At 38.2% G+C, this 24,627-nt stretch overlaps 1 protein-coding gene across 2 annotated transcripts in view; it reads left to right on the top strand.

The window, feature by feature from the left end:
- LOC127454375 (uncharacterized protein KIAA0408-like) overlaps window positions 1-24,627 on the top strand; it is a 25,220-nt gene extending 593 nt beyond the window's left edge. The window contains exons 1-7 of one of the 2 annotated variants that reach the window (XM_051721537.1): window positions 3,301-4,234; window positions 4,329-4,496; window positions 14,095-14,349; window positions 15,010-15,492; window positions 16,801-16,880; window positions 16,974-18,597; window positions 23,461-24,627. In XM_051721537.1, coding sequence (XP_051577497.1) covers window positions 3,899-4,234; window positions 4,329-4,496; window positions 14,095-14,349; window positions 15,010-15,492; window positions 16,801-16,880; window positions 16,974-18,597; window positions 23,461-23,667 — 3,153 coding nt within the window. In that variant the 5' untranslated portion in view covers window positions 3,301-3,898 and the 3' untranslated portion in view covers window positions 23,668-24,627. Of the gene's footprint in view, window positions 1-3,300; window positions 4,235-4,328; window positions 4,497-14,094; window positions 14,350-15,009; window positions 15,493-16,800; window positions 16,881-16,973; window positions 18,598-23,460 lie in introns of those variants that run through there. The other variant, XM_051721538.1, reaches the window with a different exon arrangement.

Below are 24,627 nucleotides of genomic sequence, written 5' to 3'. Positions count from 1 at the left end.
GTAATTAGTTGAAATTAAACATTTTAAATACCACAACTTGTGCTGGGTACTTAAAAGGCTCCGAATTGTAGGAAGGACTTCTCCAGAATCTGAAAGCTATAATGAAATATTACATGTAAGTAGGATTCTGAAACATTTTGGTGACTTTAAAACATGTTTTGCAGACATGTTAAAGTTTCTAAAACAATTTTACTTTCTTTGATGATTAAAAAGGTTCTTGAGGTTGGGTTCTTCTGATCATCATGTTGGTTTCGGGTATCACCTGTTAACAATGGAAAACGGAAACCTCCTGTTTTTTTAAGCAGCTACAGTGTACATACATAGATTGTTTTCTAAAGAACCGTGGAACTTGTTTTTACAAAGTGCATGATATAGGTAAAGATTTGTTGTAATACCTAAAGATGACTATGATTATGAAGATGAAGGAGATGACAGTGTAGATGAAGTGTAAACTGTAAAGTTTGAATACAGGCAGTTGTTGTTTCTATTTTTTCTACTTGATGTGACTTAAAAACTTTCAGCTGTGCAATGTAGTCGGGGTGATTCAGTCATATTAACCTATATTTTTGACTTGAATAAAATCAGGTAATTTAGATATTACTACAAGAAGCACATTTGTTTATTTATTTATTACAACAATTGAAAACAATGCATTTATCTGTTCATTCATTTAGTTAATGTATTTTTCAATGGCAAAACTATTTATTTATCAGAATCTGTTTTATTGACCAAGTTACACTTACGAAGAATTTGCCTGATTGGTCAAATCTCAATATATACATACAGTTTCCGATATACAATATACAATACACAGTATACAGTATACATTAATACAGTATGTAGTACATAATAGCAATACAATACAATATAATATGTGCAGGTTTTATCAGAAGAATGAATAGGACAGATGGAGTCAAGAGGTAATAATATAATAGTTGAAAATAAATAGGTTAATAGTGCATGTTAAAATCATGCCATACAGTAGGTGTGTGTTATCTCTTTGTATAATTGTATTTTATCAATGGTGAAACAATTTCTTTATGTATGTACAGTATTTTACCATGTATGATGATTTATTCAAGGCAAACTTTTTATAAAGTAGGATGAGGATTTGGGGAGGGACTCTGGATGTTGGCGTCATGCATGTTGTGGTTACCAGCTGTGGGAGAACTGCGCCAGCTCGCATAACTGAAAATTAACCATTCTTACATCGTTTGCTGTGAGGTTTTCTCGTACTTTTTACATCGGCTATTATTGGCTTAACTGGCTCTTTAAATTGGGTAGGTTTAAAAATCTCTCCTATTTCTTGTGGTTATTATTTTGGGGGATTAAGTGAGTGAATGGCAAAGCTGCAAATATGTTTGAGACAGTCCCGGTTCTGCAGGGGTACTTGAGGATGCTAAGCACCCTCAAACAAAACTTAGAGCACCCTCAATTGCAGACCAGGGCAAACTGCTGCCCGCGGGTCGATTTATCATGAACGTTTTTTATTAGATCTTTCATTTATCTGGCTTTTGGACCTATCGCGCATCCACAAGCTTTTAATATGCTCAGGGTTGCCAGATAATAGATGCAACACCCCAGTCTGAGATTTATACTTGAACAAATTGGAAATATTTCACCTTATGTCATACTTAATTTATGCAATCTGGCAACCATGCATGCGAGTGCACGTGCTTAATACTTAGCGCTCAATAGTGCATGGAGGGGACATGCGAGCAAGAGAGGAATATGTTTGTTCTTTGTGTTATTTGTGAAATGCTGAAGTCCCTCAAACCTGTATGTGAAAGTTACACTGGCAGTTATCATTTACAGCCTGTTTTATTCAGTTGAGTGCTGAATGGGGTGCCAAACATTGACAAGACCCACATCATAACCCATCTCTTTCCTGAATATTTTATTTTACTTTTAAACCAGTCTCCTGATATAGAGTGTTAAATTGAATACTAAATCACCATTGCATTGAAGTATGGTAAAATAATCAATTAATAAATTTATTCAGCCTTTATTCAGTTTTACTAACACATGATAGAAATTATAGCAGCAAAACTTAAAGCAGTTGCAGAATGGTCTCATCAGTAGGCCTATACACTTCAGAAAATTGTGCATCATTCATTGAGTGCATGTCTGGGCTTAAAAGATACAACTATGCAGAACTTTTTATCTTCTCTGTTCTGTGTTCTACTTAACAGCTGATGTGGCCCCAGTACAAAAATAATTGCACACCCCTGCTCAATTGAATATGTAAAACTAATACTGTAAATTGGCAAGCAGATTTTATTGAATCCCAGCAAACACACAAAAATCCTCGCATTTTGTGAATGCACAAAATGCTGCATCAAAACTTATAAACGTGTATGATTTTGCAAATCAGTATGTCCTAATCTGCAGGCGCAGAATTTTGCTGTCATTTTCAGCGACAGATCATGAGGGGAAAAACTCTGAAGCAATAAATGTTTTGTACATTAAAAAAACAAACTTTTTTTTACGTTAAGTAGCATTTAAACATGACTTAATCTATTAAAAAAAATTGTAATTATGATACATCTCCACTTTATACAGAGCGCCCCCACTATTTTCAGAAGCACCCTCAGTGATTTTGATCTGGAACCGGGCCTGGTTTGAGAACACCGGCTGATATTTTGTAAGTAAAATAATTTTATCTCAGATGGACGGATGGAATAATAAAGTGGCAGGAGTAGCTCTGCAGCTCAGCGTGACGCCGCAGTTGACGCTTCCAGTGTAGACAGCTTCACTGATATGGGATCTGTTTGATTTTAACACGACACGCCATCGCGTCCGGTGTAGACGGTGTTCAATGGACTAAATCGCTGCGTTGTTTAGAAAGTGAATTATCTGACTTGAAGAAAAATGGATTTGTATTTTAAATTTGATTATTGATATTAAAAATGTAACAATGCCTATTTACTGAACATATGTTTCTGTAATCATATTGATGAAATGCCGCCGTGTGTAAAACAAGGGCTTATCCAGAAAATTACTTTTGGGTGGGCTTCAATAAAAATGTATGGGCCAAGTTTCTTCCCAAATTTGTATTTGTATATATTACTAAATTTTCCTTAACAACAGGGAAGCAGTGCATTCAAACAGTTCTTGCACTCTTTTAAAAAATCTGAATTTCTGCATTTTTTTTACTATTTTATAAATATATATTTGACGTCAAAGAATAATCTTTAATATTCTTGGTGGTCCTAGGTCTAATTTGGGTGGGCCCAGGCCCACCCCGGCCCAGCCTTGGCTACGCCACTGGTTTAACTGCAGTAAATGAGGAGCGGTGTGCTTTAGTGATTTTTACCATGGTAACACCTGGTAGGCTACTTACACCGCGGTAAAATCACTAACATGCGGCCTTTTGTGGCTTTTAGCTTAAATGTGTAGGTAAATTAAATGAAAGTATGTGCATAAGGACGTTCGGGGATGACTTGCGTCAGACATAGTTACAGAGGTAAAAATACATCTGAACTCTTACATCTGTGAGCTCAGAGTATTTTGGGCTCTTGACTCCGAGTCTAATGGTGTCATTTTCAGTTTGAAGTTGAGAGAGCTTGGTTAACCCAAATCTGCATTAGCGCGTTTTATTAAGGAAAGATAATGTAAACTGAGAATTTGTTATCAAAAGGATACCGTTTAGTTAAGAGGATAGTAATGTTTGTTCAAGCTAAAGTCGGCGCCTCCAGAGAATGACAGGCTGACCTTTTCGTCTTTTATTGACATGGAAAGAACAAATGCGTCCGGATCAAAGAGGGCAGCCGGGGCTGCGGAGGAGATGGGAGACATGGCTGGCTTCGGATAATAATCAGTGTGTGTTATGTGGGGACTGCACATGCAAATCGTTTTAAAAAAGAGGCTATTATTCGTGTTTAGTTGTGACTGAAAGATGTGGAATGCGTTTGGAAATGGATCAAGCGGGTATGTAAGCAAGGCGCAAGGCTGGGAGTTCGTCCCGTGCTCTCGTTTAGAGAGGGGCGGTAAGAGGGTCCAGAGTCCCGCCCGGGTTCGGTCGTTCCCCAGCAACCTTCTCGAGCAGCTTCCCCCTGGACATGCGACGGCTGCATCCGATGCAACTTGCGGACAAACTCCCTATCTTGAGCTACAAAGTCAACACCCACGGCTAAAAAAGAAATTTGAGGAATTGAAAAAGCGCTACGATCAGGAGAAAGAGGAGTGGAGGATGGAGAAGGAAAAGCTTTTGAGACAAGTTGCTGAGATACAAGTACAAACAGAAGCTACCAGTGGAATTGACCAGACAAGTAGAATGAGAACAATTTGCAGCAAAATGCCAACTTGTCTTCTCTTTATTTTTACAGGGTGGGGAGAACAGAAGGATATTGTTGGATCTGAGGTCAGTTTTAGAGGAGGTCCAGTCAGGGGTGAAGCGTGAAGAAAGTAAACGGAGTGAGCTGGAGTTGCAGTACATGAAGGATCAATGCGCTTGGGAACTGGAACGGGCAGAGCTGAAGAGTCGCATAACTCAGGTACGCCACATTATAATCATCTCTGGAGAATGATATCCTCTATTCTAAAAAGTATTTCTGTGATAGGTTTGTGAAGTTTGGAAAAAAAAAACTAAAAGAAAAACTATATTGAACGTTTCCACTGTTATCGTCCAGGAAAAAAGGGAGCATACAGTTCATTTAACACATGTTGCCTCTATAGCGGGGATGTTGTCACAGTGGGAACCTTATGGAAGAACAAGATCTGATCAACTGATCAACATCAAACAGTCTCTCACAGGACATGAGACGCATCTCTCCTTTTTCTTTAAACAAGCAAAAGTGTTGGTTCCAGTGAGGCACTTACAATGGAAGTGAATGGGGCCAATTCATAAACATTAAAATACTCACTCTTTCAAAAGTATAGCCACAAGACATAAACAATATGAGCGTTAACATAATTTTAGTGTGATGAAGTCACTTAATAACATTTTTTGTGTAAAGTTACAGCCAATTTTACAATTGTTGCCATGATGACGTAATGCCGTAAACCAGGCCTATTCAGCTGGCAGCCCGCGGGCCAAATCCGGCCCGTTTGAAATTTTCAGTGGCCTGCTTGAGGTTGTCAGCTGTCTTAGGGACTGTTCAAACTGAATGCGTTTTGTGTCTGTTCACACAGTTTTTCAATTGCTCTGCTATGTCGACTTGCACTAGAAGAACATCACGCCACGTCCTGATGTTTTTACAGTGTCTCGTGCAGGGGTGCCGTGTTTTTAGATGCGTTGAGAGGTTGCGCTTTAAATAATCATTATCCGTCATTTTGACGGAAGGGGAAGATTAAAGAGCTAAAATCGTGGAAGACTGACAAGCGTGGGTTCAGAGCAACAGAAAAGTTCTATTCATTAATTTGGCCAAGAAATTTGAAAAGTCAAAATTGAAATCATTGCATCTATAATAAACTTCACTGTTATTGTTCCAAAAATTTGTAGTACCAGTTTGATTTACTCTCTCTGTAATGGACGTTTTCTATTATTTTTATTTACAATTTTTGTCTCGAGTTACCTGTAGTTTTTTCCCCCCGAGAGTTTTCTGCTAGGTGGAAAAAATAAACAAAGCTATAAAACACAGATGTTTTATTTATATAGTGAACAAATATTAGGCTTACTATAACACAATATCTGTAGACAGAAGCTTTTTGTTAACAAAATATCCTGTCTTGGACTGCATACCCCAAAGATTTTTTCCATCTGGCCCACTTGTCGATGAAGTTGAATAGTCATGTAGTAAACCCTAAAACTACCAGATTTAAACAACTTTACAGCTCAAATAATACATGCGTTTTATCAGAAGAATTAATGTAAGTGCTTTTATAAAATTACAAGCTTCACATTTCTGCCTTTAAACCCTCTAAAAATTTGCCCCATTGACTTCCATTGTAAGTGCCTCACTGTAACCTTGATTTGTGCTTTTTTATAAAAAAGGACAGACGAGTGAAAATCAACATTTTGCCACAAATGCTGCTGATTGGGGTTAACTTGTACTGAACCCGAAATTTTCCTTTATAAAATGTGTGACAACTTGCCCCAAGCTGGCATTCCTGACATCTAAGAGAAATACCCTTGTCCTAAGAACACAGTTTAACCTTTCACTTAAAATAAGTACCTGTATATCTTCATTATATAGTTGATCCTTACCCACTGTTTAGTGTGGTTTTATTGTGCTCACTTTTGTATGACCCAAAAGCTATTAAAAATACAGTGACATTGGAATTTGACTTTGGTGGGTAGAATTCTTTTAGTTAACCCTTTAAACCCTTTTAAAGATTTCCAGTTTCAGTGGCATACCCAAAATAAAGGCTTATAAATCGACAATCCCCCCGCCCCCCAAAATGTTAAATGATATAGATTATGATACATTCTGAGATGCTCAGCCTAAGAAACAGCTGAGAAAGCACACCAAAAATTTTGCCAAAAATTTATTTTTTCATATGTTTCTTGTTTGACATTATATATCTCTGGGTGTAAATAAGGTAGATCAGAAAGACGTCATTTTGTTTTGTTCCCAATCATGTCAACTGTATCTGAGAAAGATGTTGTGTTGATACGACAAAGCAATCAAAAGTTATAGCATTAACAGCGGCTTTGTGGGATCATCTTTTTTGCAGCATGAATATTTGAGGAATTACGGTAGATTATATTTACATTAAGTAGGAATGTAATAACATTTTACATTTCACAGGTGCATATGTACCAGTAATATGCAAACCAATATGATTTTTCAAAGGTAAAATATTATTAAAAAAACAAACTTAAATATTATCCATCCATTTTTAGATTCATCTTGTTATTTTTTCCTCTTATATGGAACTCTCACTTCTGTAAATGACATCCTTACAAAGACACAGTCCAGATCATCCTAGGTTTACTATCCTTGGTGACAGAAGTTTTCAGTTCTCTGTAGTGGTTTATACATTAAAGTCAGAGTGACTCAGACACACTCCTAATACAGTAGCACAGAAAGCTTAGTACATGAGATGGAAAGGAGAGGAGCTCTGGAATGTTGTGTGATGGTGTATCTTGTGACAGGCGGTGTGTGGATACTACACACAAGGTCAGTGCTGCCTGCAGCTGTACGGCTTTATGTGGTGGACGTATCATGAGCATTCACTTATTGGTGTTATTCTTATTATATAATTCTTGGCTTTAAGTTGATTTTCGATTTGTGTGAGCCCCACAAAAGAAATGAGAGTCGAAGAGATAGCAAGAGAGGTGCGTGTGTGTTTGTGGGGACAGAATTGGATCACTCCCATTATAATCAACAGAACTCTACACTGGCCCTGCAGTTGACAGACACCCCCTTCCACACCCACACTGCAGAGCTAATCAAGCCACTTTATTTTCCTGTCCATCTAAAATAAAATGTTTTTTTTTTTTTTTTACAAATATCATGTGTGAAAGTTTTCTATGCATTCTGTACGTTAAGTATTTAAATAACCAACACGATCACACAGGAAATTGGCATGCTGCTTCCGAGTATGTACCCCGAAATCGACCTCATTCAGCAGAATTACCGACAAGCGCCATCCAACATTTTCGCATCGATGCATCAAACTTGTTCACCTTTCCTGGTGGTCCAGTAGAAACCAGGAAGTAATCGTGTTCACAATGGTAAACGTGATTCGGTGGTTTCATTTTCGCTCTAAAATTTAATTTTTACTCCACTGACAGTTAGGTTTAGGGATGGGGTTTGAGTTAGGGGGTAGCGCAAGTAAAATATGTATTCCTGATGATTGTATTACATCATACAGTGGCAAGAAACATGTGAACCCTTTGGAATTAGCTGGTTTTCTACATTATTTGGTCATAAAATGTGATCTCATCTTCATCAAAGTCACAAGTACAGACAATCACAATGTGCTTAAGCTAACAACACACACATAATTATAATCATTCATGTTTTTATTGAACACTTCCCATTAAACATTCACAGTGATGTGGAAAAATTTAACGCTTACTAATTAATAACTGGTCAGTCCATGGAGGCCTGGGTAGCTGACTACCACTCCTGGAGTGACTCCAGCCAGGTCTCCTAAGCAACCAAATTGGCCCGGTTGCTAGGGAGCGTAGAGTCACGTGGGGTAAACTCCTCGTGGTCGCTATGATGTGGTTCGCTCTCGGTGGGGCGTGTGGGGAGTTGTGTGTGGATGCCGCAGAGAATAACGTGAAGCTTCTCTGTGGTAATGTGCTCTACAAGTCACGTGATAAGATGCGCGGGTTGATGGTCTCGTACACGGAGGCAACTGAGATTGGTCCTCCGCCACCCGGATTGAGGGGAGTCACTACGCCACCACGAGGATTTAGAGCGCATTGGGAATTGAGCGTTCCAAATTGGGGAGAAAAACAAAAAAAATAACTGGTCAGTCCTCCTTTGGCATCAATAACCTCAACCAAGCATTTCTGGTAGCTGCGGACTAGACTTGCACAACGTTCAGAATGAATTTTGGACCATTCTTCCTTACAGAACTGCTTCAGCTCAGCCATATTCTTGGGATGTCTGGTGTGAACAGCTCTCGAGGTCATTCCACAGCATCTCTATTGGGTTAAGGTCTGGGCTCTGACTGGGCCACTCCAAAAGGTGGATTATCTTTTTTTGAAACCATTCTGCAATGGATTTACTTCAGTGCTTAAGGTCATTATCCTGCTGCATCACCCAACTTCTAATGAGCTTCAGCTGGCACACAGCCACCCTGAAGTTTTCCTGTTGGATGTCTTGATAAACTTTGGAATAAATTTTTCCCTCGATGATGGCAAGCGGTCCAGGCCCTGAAGCAGCAAAGCAGCCCCAAATCATGATGCTCTCTCCACCGTACTTCACAGTTGGGATGATGTTTTCATGTTGCTATGCTGTGCCCTTTTTAATCCATACGTGGTGCTGTGTGTTCTTCCCAAACAACTCAATGTTAGTTTCATCAGTCCACAAAACATTTTCCCAGTAGTGTTGTGAAGTATCAAGGTGGTCTTTGGCAAACTTCAGATGCACAGTAATGTTTTTGATGGAAAGCAGTGGCTTCCTTCACGGTGTCCTGCCATGGACACCATGCCTGTTTAATTTTTTCCATGTAGTAGACTCATGAACAGAGATGTTAACCAGTTCCAGTGATTCCTTCAAGTCTTTAGCTGTCACTCTAGGATTAAATTGTTTTTTTTTTTTACCTCATTGAGGATTCTGTGGTGCGCCCTTTGAGTCATCTTGGCTGGACGGCCACTTCTAGGGAGGGTAGCCACAGTACTAAATTGTCTCCATTTATAGACAATTTGTCTAACTGTGGACAGATGAATATCTATGCTCTTCGAGATAACTTTGTAACCCTTTCCAGTCTAATGCAAAGCAACAATTCTTGACCGGATGTCTTCTGAGATCTCTTTTTGCGAGGCATGGTCCATGTCAGTTCAAAATGTTTGAGTGCTTTTTATAAGTTAAAGTAGGTCTAGCCAACACCTTAATGTCATTTCATTAATTGGATGCCAGGTTTGCCAACTCCTGACTCTCATTATCTTTTGCTTAAGTCATTAGCCTAGGGGTTCACATTCTTTTTCCAACATTCGCTGTATATTTTTGAATGATGTATTCAATATTAACAAGAACAATACAATAATTTGTGTGTTATTAGTTAAAACAGATTGTGTTTTTTCAATATTGTAACTTTGATAAAGATCAAACCAGATTTTCAGACAAATTTATACATAAATACAGGTAATTCCAAAGGGTTCACATAATTTTTTTTGCCACTGTACATCTAAAACTAAAACTCTGTATACATTTTATTCGGAAATTGGTCAACAACACTTCAAGCTTTGGCCACTTGAGGCAGTAGTTCAAATTTTATTTAATTACAGAACTTTAAACCTCCTGATGCCAAATTCACAGTGTGATCAGTCTACACTATAACTTTTGATAAGGCTACACAAGGCTATCACTGGGCTGACTTGGACTGCTAATGGTGCACTGGAGTTTTAATAATCTTATATTGACGATTTTATGTTTTACATTGATAAACTACATTTGCTTCATTTGTTCATTAACCACAACTGCACTTGTTAGAATTGAGCAACATATTTGGACTGAGCTGCACCAATCCAGCCAAAGTATTGGTTGGTACGAAGAACAGAATCCAGGGTGGGGTCGAACTGAACAGTAAAAAGTTGTTTTTGTTGCAGTCCACATCCTACCACAGTGCATACTCGTGTCCCAGTGGATCTCTTGGGTTTACCACCAGGCATTTACAGGAGAATATTTGCAAGCATATTTTTGATCTTTAAAACAGAGATGAGTTACTCCAGGGCACCACCCTTAGGAATGTGAGATGCTAAAGGATTGGTCTTGCTGTCTATTAATAGAGGGCTGTTTCTGTGACATTGTTACCCAGACACAGAGCCTCCGTAGTCGCACAGCAACAGCCCTGATTATATTTTAGTATTAAAACTAGCAGCACCCTACCACTCTCAACTCTGGTTACATGGCACAGATAAATATTGATAAATATTGTGCCGTTTCACATGCCCTCTGCTTGTTAACACACTGCTAGTGCACCTGGAAGAATGCAAATGTGTGATGACAGTGTGCCAGCACATTTTAGTGGTTTAGGGGTACACTGTTTATAAAAGACATGGTTTACTCTGGTTTGTTGCTATGAGAACCAAAAATAAGATTCACCTATTTTTGTCTTTATACAGTACGTGGTGTTGCACAGATGGTGGATCACTTTAGTCAATGAAAGAAACATGAAAACCATAAAAACAGGTTTAGCCATGTTATGATTTAAAGGAATGTTCCGGGTTTAATACAAGTTAAGCTCAATCGACAGCATTTGTGGCATAATGTTGATTAGCACAAAAATGAATTCGACTTGTCTCTCTTTTAAAAAAAAGAATTGAGCAGAAATCTGGGTTACGGTGAGGCACTTACAATGGAAGTGAATGGGACCAATCAGTAAACGTTAAAATACTCACTGTTTCAAAAGTTTAGCCACAAGACATAAACAATATGTGTGTTAACTTGATTTAAGTGTGATAAAATAATTGACTACCTTTTCTGTTCAAGTTATATCCAATTGTACATCTTCACTGCCATGATAACTTAACGCCATAAACCCTAAAATGACTGTAAAAGCAATCATTTAAACCACTTTACAGCTTAAATAATACACAGGTTTTAAAGAATTAATGAATTAGTGTAATTTTAATTCTTTTTATTATTTGCTTTACATTTCTGCCTTTAAACACTCCAAAATTCGCCCCCATTCACTTCCATTGTAAGTGCTTCACTGTAACTGATTATTTTTTTTATTAGAGGAGTAACGAGTCGAAATTATTTTTTGTGGAAATGAACATTAGTCCAGAAATTTTGCCAGTTGAGCTTAACTTGTATTGAACCAAGAATATTCCTTGTAAGGTTTTATGATATTTCATGACATTTTGTCAAGAAAAAGAGTCTAACACTAATGACAATGGCAAGGGTCTTGTACATGTAAAAGTGCTTTTCAACCTTGAACAATGGAGATTTGACAGGTTGATAGGTTCTGTATTTATAACTCATTCAGACTATAGGTTTCAATGACATCAATAGAATCTGTCAGCTGCAGAGTTCAATCAAGCACAGTGACAAATAAGGTTTTAGTGTTTGCTGTCTAGTGAGCTCTCTCCAGGATCTTCAGGCGGTCAGCATACCAATGTGTGCCTCTCGATTACAATACATTACATTACATACAGAGACTCTCAGTATGTGCTGTTTGTGTTAGTAGGCTTATGCTGGGCATCCAATAAGATCTTGGTGAGGATGACACAAGGTTCTTTTCAACCTGTATTGCCTATTCATGTAAATTTGCTATTTACATACACTCACTAAGCTCTTTATTAGGAACACTATGGTGCACAATGTGGTCTTTTGCTGTTGTTGTCACAGTCTGGCCTGACTGTGCCTCCCCTGGCTATCTGTTTGTCTTGTCTGAATGTTTTTCCTGTGTTTGCCTTGTCTCTTACGCCCTCTTGTGTCTTGCAGGTGCCACATTGAATTTGCCAGCTCCAGTTGCCTTGGCAACAATCATTACTCCAATCAGCTGATTGTCTGCGGCACCTGCTCTCCCGATTACCTCTCCCTATATCAGCTTCCTTCGTGTTGAGTGCTGTGCTGTATTGTTTTGTGTGTTTGTGAGTGTGTCGGTTTGCTATAGAGTCTTCGGTCGGTTCTAGTATTTTACTAGTTCTGTTTTCAGTTAACCTTTTTCTCCATCGAGAGAGTATTTGTTAGTATTTTGTATTTTGCTTAATAAAAAGTCTGGCCATTCTCTGTTGAACTCTCTCATCAACAAGGCATTTCTGTCTGCGGAACTGCCACTCACTGGATGCTTTTTTGTTTTTGGCACCATTCTGAGTAAATTCTGGAGTCTGTTGTGTGTGAAAATCCCAGGAGATCAACAGTTACAGAAATACTCAAACCAGCTGTCTGGCACCAAAAATCATGCCACGCTTGAAATCACAGAGATCAAATTTTTCCCCATTATGATGGTTGATGTGAACATTAAATAAAGCTCCTGACCCATATCTGCATGATTATATGCATTGCACTGCTGCTACACGTTTGGCTGATTAGATAATCACATGAATAAGTAGGTGTACAGGTCTTCCTAATAAAGTGTCATACCTAGATATACCTAAATGTTTTTTTTTTTAAATAGAATGTCTTTGTAAAGAATTGCTCAGCGAACTCTGCATAGTTCTGGTACAGGAGATGTATCTGGGTCTACCTTAAAGAAATAGATTTAGCTCACCTGGAACAATAATTAAAGTTAACATTTTTTTCACGCTGAAGGCTGGATTACACTACACTACATGACTTAAAATCATGACAGATTTTAAAATACTAGGCATCACACACTTACCGACTTGGAATAATTGCATCACGCACCAAACGTCTGAGGATCACACCCTACCCGTCTCTCAAGTCATTTAGATTGCATCAAACTTTTGGAAATGTGCTCCTGGAGCTGTATAAAAGATGTAAACAAACATGGATTTATGGGAGCCCTGCTGTAGTTTTTGCTACTACTCTGTGTTCCCATTCATAAAAAACACTGGCAAAGTCCATTTGGGTGCGGTCTTGGCTGGGAAGGCGTGGCCAGTACGGCCTTTAAAGTCTGCAAAATTAACTGAGGTGAGTGCCATTAAAAGTTAAACACCCCTTGAGTGCTTGTTCGCCATCTCCATTTCTTGAGCTTCGTCGCCCTGTGCGCTCGATTTTCATTGGCTGCTTACCATATAACTTAATATTTGAGACATGGAGCATCATACACTATGAGATTTAGTAGTCTTATATAGTCGGCTGAAAAATATCAAACATGTTTGATATCTTCTGACTAGATGGAATCATATTCAGAGGGTAAGAAATTGAAGTCAGTACCCATTATATTCTACACAATTTTCTCATGCTCTGACTGGCCCAAAATCTACAGACTAAAGCTGACTAGCGTCAACTTGAGGCAACTAACACTCAGCCCGACTGAAATTCGGGAATTAAATTGGGGTTAAAGTTGTGTAGTGCAAACCAGCCTTTAAGCCTTATTTATACAAGCCGGGAAAATTGCTTTTTTTTAGGGTAATCTGAGGTAAAGAAGCAAAATGTATGATTCCAGTGTTGTCAGATTTTACCGCTGATTTGAAATATGTTCTTTGATCGTAATCTTGACAAACCATTTTTGAGATTTCAGTGTTCCCCCATTCAAGTAGATAGGAGCTGCACTTTCATGCTTCCCAAGAGCATTCCAAACATGGCCGCCACTGGACTGACTTGCTAGAAAGACTTTGATTTATACTATGTACAGCATTGTTTGAGGAAAATAAATAAATGAAGAATGTCAGGTCCGAACCACACTTACAATTAGCTTTTACCAATTATCAATGTCAATGACCACTAATTAAAAAATGTCATTTCGCCTAACCCTAACCTTAACCCCTAACCCTAAACCCAACTAACCCTAACTCTATCCCGTCTTCCTATTTCAGTTGTTCTTTTTATGCGCAACTGTCCCAAATGCCAGTTTCCTCTTTTTGTGGTCAAAAAATTCCTGCCTCTCTTCTCACTACAGCTAGAAACCAGGAGATGTAACGTGGTTGTGGAGACTGTGAGGAGTCCAGAGCTAGGGGGAACTCTGAAGCGGGAAAGGGAGGAACAGAAGAGGCTGCTGGCAGACACACACAGTGCAGCCATGGACCTGCGCTGCAGGCTGGACAACAGCGAGAGGGGCTGGGTGAAGGAGAAATCTGAGCTGCTGGAACGCTTTGACTCTGAGAGGAAGGTGTGGGAGAACCAGCTCATGGATATGCAGCGGAAGATTGAGGAGGTGAGTCACCACAAAGCTCAGCTGAAAGATCAATATCTTGTTTCAAATGATTTCCAAAGCGCTCCTCTTTACTTCCATGGTAACACCTAAATTTGGAAGCGGTTAAGTAACGTTATATAAACAAATACGTACCTCTTGGAATTTCAAGTAACTGCCAAAGGAAGTTTATCTCATTGGTGACTTATAGCATTCAGCAGAATCAAGCTAAAAGGTCAAAGCAAGAGGTAATAAGCTGAACTAATTTCTAGAGTGCAAATATTTATGCATTTGACCAACATTTTATCCAAAGTGACTTGAAGTGCATTGAAACTATAAATGTTATCAGAATGTGCATGCCCTGGGAACTGAGACCACAACTTTGTCACAGCTAGTCCAATGTTCAACCAGTCAACCTCTGCCTGTCTTAGTTCCATTGATAAATCTTTCCATAGGCCTGTCAATTTTAATCCCATTGTTCCTGACATCAAATGTACTTACGTAGCTCTAGACTGAAACATTACTTAATCCGTTAGTGTGTGGTTAAATGTTGTGGAAAAGGGCATAGCTGGGCTTCTGGTTCTCTGGTCTCAGAGAACGGATTTTAATTGGCAAACTACAAATTAAAAAATTAATTTTGGAATGCTCCAAGGATTGCATTCACACTTGCTTTTTCTTCTCCAGTTATACGATGAAGTGAAGGCCCACCGTGAGGGAGGTGCTCTCAGACCAAACACTGATCCACTTAACAGAGCCCTAAGGCTCAGCTCATGTTCTGGTAGCAGTTTGTCGAGTGCACTAACTTACCCCTCAGATGCACAGAGCAATGAATATTCCGAAGTCCTAACCCAGCAAAGCAATGCCAGCCTTGACTTCCCAAGTCAACCAAGTCACAACTCCAGTGAATTCATTGACCAGGGCAGCAACGATCAAAACGAACTATTAAATCAGCAAGGTACTGGGAAATATGATGGGAAGCTTGATGAACAACAGGCTATAGACACTGCAGAGCTGGAAGAATTCCTTGAAAGCTGTTTGACAAAGAAAATTGAAAACAAGTCCTGCTTTATTGGACCAGATGATCTTCTTAACCCTTTCAAAGGATTTCAGAGCATGGAAATAAACTGTGGAAGTGACCAAAAGAAGAAAAATACTGCCCTTAATGCGGTAAGGCCCCCCCCCCACAATTAACTGATAATGAAGATGTGTAGTGGCATTTCATGTTTGTATTGAATATGAGTTATTTTTTGATAATCTAATGAAAAATTCTGTTAAGAGTTTACTATGATACTATGAATATTTACTGTGATAAATGTTAGTAAGGGTGTTGATGTGTATATGTGAAAAGTCTTTGATGTATTGATGCTGGTGAAGGGCAGGTATTAAAATAGAAATAGAAAATTCTCATGTAGAATTAAAAGGGGTCACACAAGTTTTGTGGTCTGTGCCATGATATTGAGGGAAGCCCGATTTAATTGTGCATGTGATCCGCTTTGTGCTATCCTTTCACCAGAGCCTGCATATTGAGGGAAACCCGGTTGACGTGCATGCACCTACGTGCTCCAGAGATAAAATGGGATAGATCAGAGCCCATCGCTTGCATGAGTGATTCTTCTTCAGTCACCCCGCGGTTCCACGTGAGAGGCATATTTAGTGTTTATAATGTGCCAAAAGTGAGATGAACAATATACAGTTTGCTTTGGCAGAAAGATTTTCAATGCAGAAAAAAAAACCCTGGTTCAAGTTTGGAGACTTGTGCTTTTCCACCATCAGGCCGAATTCCTGACACGGAATTCTCAGCATGGTTAGCTAACCTTGTTTAGGACAGAGAACTGTGCTAATGGAACAACTTTACTGATGTGGTGACTCATGATTGGTCACTTGCTTATTCAGTCCATTCGAGTCCTGATTTTGCAGCACTACAGTGGAAGAATAAATGGTTACCGTGGCAACGAGCATTGACCTATTTGAAACGGCAAAATTCAGCATCGTCCCAATGGTTTTTATAAAAGTATTTGTCCTCACCATTTGTCCCAGTGGTGAAAAAGTGCTTTTTGACATGGTTTAGTGAACTTGGACATAAATTTGCAACATTGACCAATAGGAAGTTGCTTGGTTTTGCAGTGACCTCTGTTTGGGCAGTGCTACGTATGTACACTGAATATTCACAGTGAATAAGCAAATAATTTTAGTGGTTTGTTTCTTTATAACTTCACTCTCCCAGAGTATAAAGTAAAAAGAGGCTGCTTGACAAGTATTTTTTGCTGGTTTCACACTCGCTCAACATCTGCCCACGCCTTCTTCGTCTGCGGAATTTCGCCTTGCAAAGGTAAATGTGACAGAGACTTTAGAAAGCAACTGTGTATGCAGGGTAAAGCAGCTCACTAGGTTTTGGAACATAGCTAAAGATGTGTTATGTTATATAGTGTGGTCCTATTATTGAACAATATGCTTCTTTTATGTTTACTGTTGTAGGCACTCAAGGAAATTGCCAGTGTGAGTGAGGAGCTGTGTAGCTACCAGGATGAGATGAGAAAGTGGCCTGATATTAAGAGGTAAACCTAGCTGCACACAGATGCTTCACATGTCATGAATGTATCCAATCAGTGCTTAAAAATGATCTCACTTTGTTTGGTTTCCCATCTTAGAAGTCACACTGAGTCAATGCTTTTTCCAGAAGAGGCTGAGATGGTTGAGAAGGTAAAGGGCAAATTGGAAATGGATGACGCATTCGTCCAGCTGAAAAATTTGAGTGAAGACCTTAAATCCTTTGATGAGCAATACTGGATGGACTGGGAAGGTTATAACAAGAAAGCAAAGCAAACTCAAAGTGATGCTGAGCCATTAGTGAATAGGAGACAAGCCCCACCTATCCCAGCCCGCAGTACATCTTGGTACCTAAGCAGTCCCTCTGCTGCAGAATTAGAATTAGAGTCCAGTGGCACAGAAGCCCTCACATCCGGAGGGTGTCAAAGGCCAGGAACCCATCCGGACAAAAGGTACAAAAGCCCTGCAATTGTCCGAAAATTTGAGGCAATGCTTCAAGAGAATGAGGGGAAGATTCTGGACTCTGGGAATGTAGTCTGCACCATGCCGGTCGATTCCAAGTGCAATAGCAGCTGTTGCCAGGGCCGCTGGTCCTGTGATGGCAGTAGACTTGTCAGCAACAAGTCATCCAAGTATGTACCTTTTAAGAGATGTCACTCCAATGTTGACATTGCAGCTGCAGAGCGCAGTCTAAACCAAATAGTTTCAGAGAACAATTCCGGTGATCTCAAGGGTGCAGCGCATCAAATGAACTTGACTAACTTGCCTTCAGACTGTGCTACCTCGCTGGACATTGTTTCACCATATGCCAGTGCTTCAGCTACTCACGTAAATGAGAGACTTGAGCAGAAAACAGCAGAGTTCAACCGTACGCTCTTCCAGGCAGGAATGGGTTTTCAGTGTGATGAAGACAATTGTATGAATGTATCCGTTGATTGTGGACATGCTTGGAGTCCAAGTCTACCAGTGTCCATTTCAAAGGATAGTTGTACAGACAGTCCATCATGGTATGTTCAGGACGATATGAAAGATGTGCTCTCTGATCTTTTGGCACCATGCCCAAAAGAGATAAACCCTCACAAATCAAAGCAGTTAAAGAGAGAAACAAAAGACATTGTCTCTAAGTCTTCATCTGTACAGCAGGATAGTAGTCTACAAGAATTACCTGTAGGCCTATCAGATCATGCAGGTAGTGGGCATAAGGATTTATCCTCCATGCAAGACAAGGAAGTTAAACCTTTACGGACTATTCACAGCCCGCCATCCCCAGTTGCTCAGTTTGGCCCTAGTACGAAACACTTAGAATTGAGTTTTACACCACCACAGATGAAGATCCATAAAGAAAGTCCCAGCAAATTTTTGGATTTTGGTACAGACCAACATCAAGCAGACACAAAATCTAAACAGGCAAAGCAGGACACATGTAAAACCAGGTCTCGGATTCTAGATGAAAATCCATGGAAGCCATCTACACTTGCAGCCTATCCTCGGCCATTGGAGTCTAGGTCCAACTATGGAGCTGTTGAGAAGATTCTAAAAAGTTATGAGAATATGGATAGATCTCAGGAGCAGCAGCAGTCACTGGCCAGTCCAGGGAAAGAGGAAGACCTCATGGACCTCTTGGAAATGTTGGATATCCGACATAAGTCCAGATCCAGTCAGAAACTAACACATACACCACACCACCAGGTCATAGCCCACAAAGAGACACATGTAAAGGTGCAGGTCAGTACTGCACACAGTCTAACACATAGACAACAATTATTCAAACCACAAAAGTACACACTTTCACCTGAGCTAAACACATTTAAATACATGCTAAATGATTTAGCTGGAGAAGTGTATGAGGTGCAAGTGTAGATGACTACAGTGTGTTGTTAAAACCACGTTGTATGATCAGACTGATGTAATCACTCTAGGCTGGTCCCTGAGGTGTGGGATCAAACCACTGTGATCTACATTTGCGCTGTTGTTAGCGCTGCCGTTAACCCAGAGAGAGGGACTTAAGTGGTTGTCATAATGAAACAGATGTGAAACAGTGTGGTTTTTTTGTGTTTTTTTTTTACCACACAATATATACACTACTGGTCAAAAGTTTTGAAACACTTACTCATTCTTTATTATAATGTTTTTTCACATTTTAGAATAATAGTAAAGTCATTAAAACTATGGAATAACATAAATGGAACTATGGGAATTATGTTGTGACTAAACAAAATCCAAAATAAATCTAAACTGTGTTATATTTTAGCATCTTCAAAGTAGTCACCCTTTACCTAGAATTTGCAGACATGTACTCTTGACATTTTCTCAACCAACTTCTTGAGGTATCACCCTGGGATGCTTTTTAAACAGTATTGAAGGAGTTCTCATCTATGTTGGGCACTTATTGGCTGCTTTTCTTTATTATTTGGTCCAAGTCATCCATTTAAAAAAAAAAAAAAAAATTTTTTAATTAAATTTTAATTTTATAATGAAATAAATTCATATGGTGGCACAATTATATTTTTGTCTACAAAACACATTTCAAACATTTAACCATACACCTTCAGATCAAAAGATTTTTAAGATCATGAGAAACATTTCAGTCAAGTGTTTCAAAACATTTGACCGGTAGTGTGTATATATATATATATATATATATATTTTATGTTTCCAACATCCAAATAATCAGAAGTGCTGGGAATAAGGTTTGTAGCTGTAACCGTTTGAGCTGGGTTTTTTGATGCAGCAATGTTTTCTGATGTCAAACAAAGAATGTATTAGGTAACTAGTAAGTCCACTTGAGCCTTCTCCCAGTTTGTCTGTCATTAATTTTCACCATAGCTCGGGCAACAAGTGGAAGGTCTAGTTTCTTATTACCATCTTTGCTATGACGAACTCAGAATCTCATGCTGCATTGCAACTTAAACAACATGGCTGTGCACATAGCAGTGATTGCATTTGCAATCGCATCTTATCAGTAATAATCAACCAGTATAAGCAGATTAAAGTCACATATGTTTAATATAAAATCTGTCATCCAGTGCATCTGCTGCGATTTGTAACGTGAATAAAGCGCACGTTAAATAAGTATTAGTCAGTACAGTTTGAATGTACATGCAAAAAGTAGTAGTTCCTTAAAGGTGCACTCAGTAATTTTTTTTTAATTTGTCATCTTGGACTTACACTGACACCTAGGGGCGTGGATGCAGCTTCATTCAAACAGTAGTTTTCAGTTACCAGTGTCATTGTAGAAATGTACTATTCACAGTCAGCCATGATTAATTAAATCCCTGAGTGAAAGTGTCCGATGACAGGTTGGTGAGGGAACCCTCTCCAAGTAGAATAAAACACGTTTTTATAAGGTTTCTGATATGACTGAGTGCTCATGATTTTATACATATATTGCAAAATTACTAATAATTTCTTTAGGAGTAAATCTTTTTAAATGAGAAAAAAAATTACTGAGTACACCTTTAAGAAAAGCGACTTTGTTCTGTATTTAAATTCATTTAAACATTAGTGTACAAGAGGTTGTGTTATGCTGTGAATTTAGGGGTCATGAAATGCTATTTGAAAAAAAAAATATATATATTATTTTCCCTGAGGTCCACTGATAATGTTAGTAAAAGTTTTTTTTGCATGATTTAGTAATATATGATCATTTTCCACCCTGTCCCTGGCCCTCTGTGTTGCCGCTCGGATTTAGCCTTAGTGCCTTATTAAAACTCCAAAGTAAACACACACTGTTATGACTGGCTAACATTGTGCAGCCCTTCAAATACAGCCATATTTGCAACTCAGTCGGAAGAGGATAAACAAGCTCCACAACATTATCCACCTTATTTTTCAGCAAAACTAGGGCGCCGCCATGAGCAACATTGAATGTGGACCACTTCCGGTATAAACCACTTCCAGCTATTTTAGCTGTGCAAAAATACTACATTATACTGCTTTATATTACAGGCTGGCAATAAATGTCGACATATTATTATCATTAATTACGATTTTCATAAACTCATTGGTTTGAGCGCATATAGTTTTACCGTTTATTGCATTTTGCCATCGTTTAATCACACACCGTTGCTCTGGCAGAACGAATGAAACCAGGCGCTGACACAGACAGTCCTGGACGACATCTTGACATGCCTCCACAAACTTTACACAACCGGCAGAGAAAAGAAAGATGCTGGGAAAATGCTCCTTCAACTTTCTTTGCACCAAAACTGCATCTTGTTTCATCTTGGCAAAATAATATACACATTTTACTCTCCATTCTTGTCAGAAAGCATTCTCCCTTTCTTAGCGGTGCATAGTAAACACACGCAGATCTCACATTCAGCATTGCTTATGAAACATCACCTTTGGAAATAAATAAATTAAGGCATCATCGAAGGTTATGCAGGTACATATGAACGGAGGTTTACATGGAAACAAGAAACACAGCATCGTCGCAATCTCAGTAAAGAAAGAAGCAGATTTTTTTACCGTCTCTTTAATACAACAACACACTGCAACAAGTGAATGATTTACTTACTCTTTTACTTTAAATGCTGACGTTTGGAAATGATCCGACATTGGCACATAATTCTGCTGTACATCCTGTGGTTGTGTGATAGTTTATAAGTCCAGATCACTAACTCTGGTATTATAACCTTCTAGTTATTTACACTGCGGTCAATGCCAGCAGAACTTTCTCACATTTGCCGGAAATGCAGCAATTTCAGGGTTTACACATCCTAATATATTAAACTGTTCATCCCTGAACTGTTAACACTTAGCACCATAAACTATCAAACAGTCATGACATGTGAATTGAAACGGTTTTAATTGCCCCATCCTTCAATAACCATTCTTTGCATAGCTTGAATCGTATAATGACTGGTTCACAAGCAGTCCACGCTGATATGAGCCGAAAAACATACAATCCACACTGAAATGAGTTTTGAGTTCTGAAATTTACAGTATGTTTTCATAGTTGTATGACCTCTTATATATCAAAATATCAAGGAAAATTTGATTCCTCATGACAGCACCCCTTTCACAGCGTGTTCTTGCACTTCTTCGTGAAAGCAAAGGCCCAATAGTGAGTGTTGCTACCTTGTTCAAATAATTCTAGGAGCATGCACAGACTATGTGCTCAGAGTTTGTGTGGTTAGAAAAATTTGGCCACACGCGTACAGTGCATATCTGAAGTATACTTTGGGCTTTAAGCCCTGATGTATACAAATGGTTGCAACATAATACAAATATTAAGGACACACATTTTATTAAGACATTATATTACTCAGCAAATTATGTTTTAGGGTTACCCTTCCACTAAAATATATAATCAATGAAATGTAAACTGAGGTTAATACTTGGCCTCTGTGGATGCTGTATAGTGATATTGCTGGTGAAGAGGCCAGTTTCACGCCATAGCTTTTACTATATCATGTAGTTTAGTACATTTGGAACGCTGTATGGACTGATCGGGATTCAGGACTGTAACTATTCATTATAAGAAAGATTTTCACACAAAAAATGTTGCCACTGTAAGTTTACTCTGTTGTGATCAAAAGATATTCTCAGCACTAAATAACACAATAAATTAGACATTGCTAAAAGACATAAAATTGTGTATGTGTGTGTGTATATATATATATATATATATATATATATATATATATATATATATATATATATATATAATGAAAATCCCTTGTCTAATGAGAGTCTATTCTCATGTCTGGAAATATTTAGAATTAATTGCCATAATACCTCATACCCACAAAACCATCCAAAGAGCACATTTTTAATTCTGTCAGAAAATATTGGCATATTTCTCAAAGCAAGGAGCCCAGAAGCTTCTTATTGTAGTTGCTGAGGAATTTCCTTTAAGGTCTGAAATACAAACAATAGTGGCACCAAGTTTCATTGACATCTTTCATTTCTAGCCCTTTATAAAACCTCACTTAACTGTTTTTATAGGAGGCCAAAGTATGTGGTGTAATTACAGAAATATGTACCATGTCAAGGAGTCCTAGTCTACATGGACTGCTTTTGTAAATTACAGAACAAAATGGCTGGAAATAATTGTCAGATGAATCAGAAAAGCATCAGAGTGATTTAATCAGTTCCTTTATTTTTCGTTAGTTTAAAATGGTGAACTTGTGCAGGAAACAGCTGTGTTAGAGCTGCACAGACATTTCCTTTTAAATCCAACACAAGTATCACAAGGGGGAATTTTTCACCAATATTAAAAAAATAATAATAATAATATTTTGCATAAAGAAAATGAAGCCTATTTTAAAGAGCGTTTTTGAAAAAAATAAATACATCAAAATCTGTAGTTTCTGAGCAACTCACTTAAAAAAAAAAAAATCAAAAATATTCTTATGGTCTAATTATCCTAAAGTAGGCTTTATTTTCTTTATGAAAAATATATACAAATGTTTTTTTTCTTTTGGGATAACAAATGACCCTTGAACGTGATTCACCATCAAATGTTTTGTGAAAGCAGGTTCTAGACGTGTACATGAAAGCATACAGAGGTAAATGTAGGTTATTGTGCTGTTGTCAGGAAGATCCAATGAGATCTCATAAAAAAAATATTTGTCTCAACAGCAAAGCAAAGAGTCAACTGTAACTCTCAAGAAAAGCTTTTCACGACCTGCATGCCCTGCAAAGAGACGTTTGCCCTCCCGTTGGGCTAGCCGTTCATCCACCTCATCTGCATCTTCTCCCTCACCTCCACCAACAACACCACCCACAGTCTTCACGCAGCGACAAACACTTACCTACTCCACCTACCACACAGAGACAGTGATCTAACAGGTGCGAGCCATCAGGATAACATGCAGACAGATAGAGTCCAATGCCTTTAAAGCTCCAAATGTTGTCATCATGTTCTTGCCTGATTACCTTTGTAAATACCAACAATGACTGTTAGTTCAACAGATTCATGTTTTATTTCTGTAACTGCCTTTCTCATAATTTTTTATAGTTTTACATTTACAAGTACAAAGACACTTTCTTACAAGTGTGACCTACAAGTGCACAATTAATGTGTTGTTTTCTGTTTTCATAAACCAGTTTTCATCTGTTCTCGTTATTTTATAACTGCCAATGCAAGCCTGTTATACAGTATGTGTGAGGTCTGATGATATTCCTGTGATTGAGAATATCAAAGCACTGTAGTTCTTCTTATTCCACATGAAACTGTTTGTTATACTTTTACCAACATTAACCAAAAAGACTGACTCGTATTATTACGAAAACAAATAATTTCAGATGTAAGACATATCACTTAGATAATGCCTTTGCAGTCCTTTTTTTAAAATTAATATCACAAATGAAACTGTATTTAGCATTTATAAGAAAGAATAAATAAAATATTGACACTCATTGCTAGACAGGTGTGTTTTGTGCATTACATATAACCCTGTATGTTTCGGATGTTCTAACAATGGAATATTTTTCCCATTTGATAGTCTGACCAAAAAAAAAAAAAAACCTCTAAAAACATAAATACAAAATGAATAAATATAATTGTAAGGGGAAAAAAGGGAAATGTTGCCACATGGCGATTGTGTATCACAATGGAAATTGTTTTTTTTTTTTATTTATTAAAATGATCAATTTCTCCTTGAATTAAACTCATATTAATTTAATTATTGTATGTTTTTATACAATTTGAACTCCTATAAACTAAAATAGTGAATCATTATCATCAGTTCTTCATTACTTGCCTATTATTGATGTAATTTTCACTGTCACTAAAGCCTAGCTCCT

This window comes from Myxocyprinus asiaticus, chromosome 16, assembly GCF_019703515.2.
Source record: "Myxocyprinus asiaticus isolate MX2 ecotype Aquarium Trade chromosome 16, UBuf_Myxa_2, whole genome shotgun sequence".
Classification (NCBI taxonomy): domain Eukaryota; kingdom Metazoa; phylum Chordata; class Actinopteri; order Cypriniformes; family Catostomidae; genus Myxocyprinus; species Myxocyprinus asiaticus.
The sequence above is the reverse complement of the archived record's forward strand: the minus strand, read 5'-3'. Positions and strand labels throughout refer to the sequence as shown.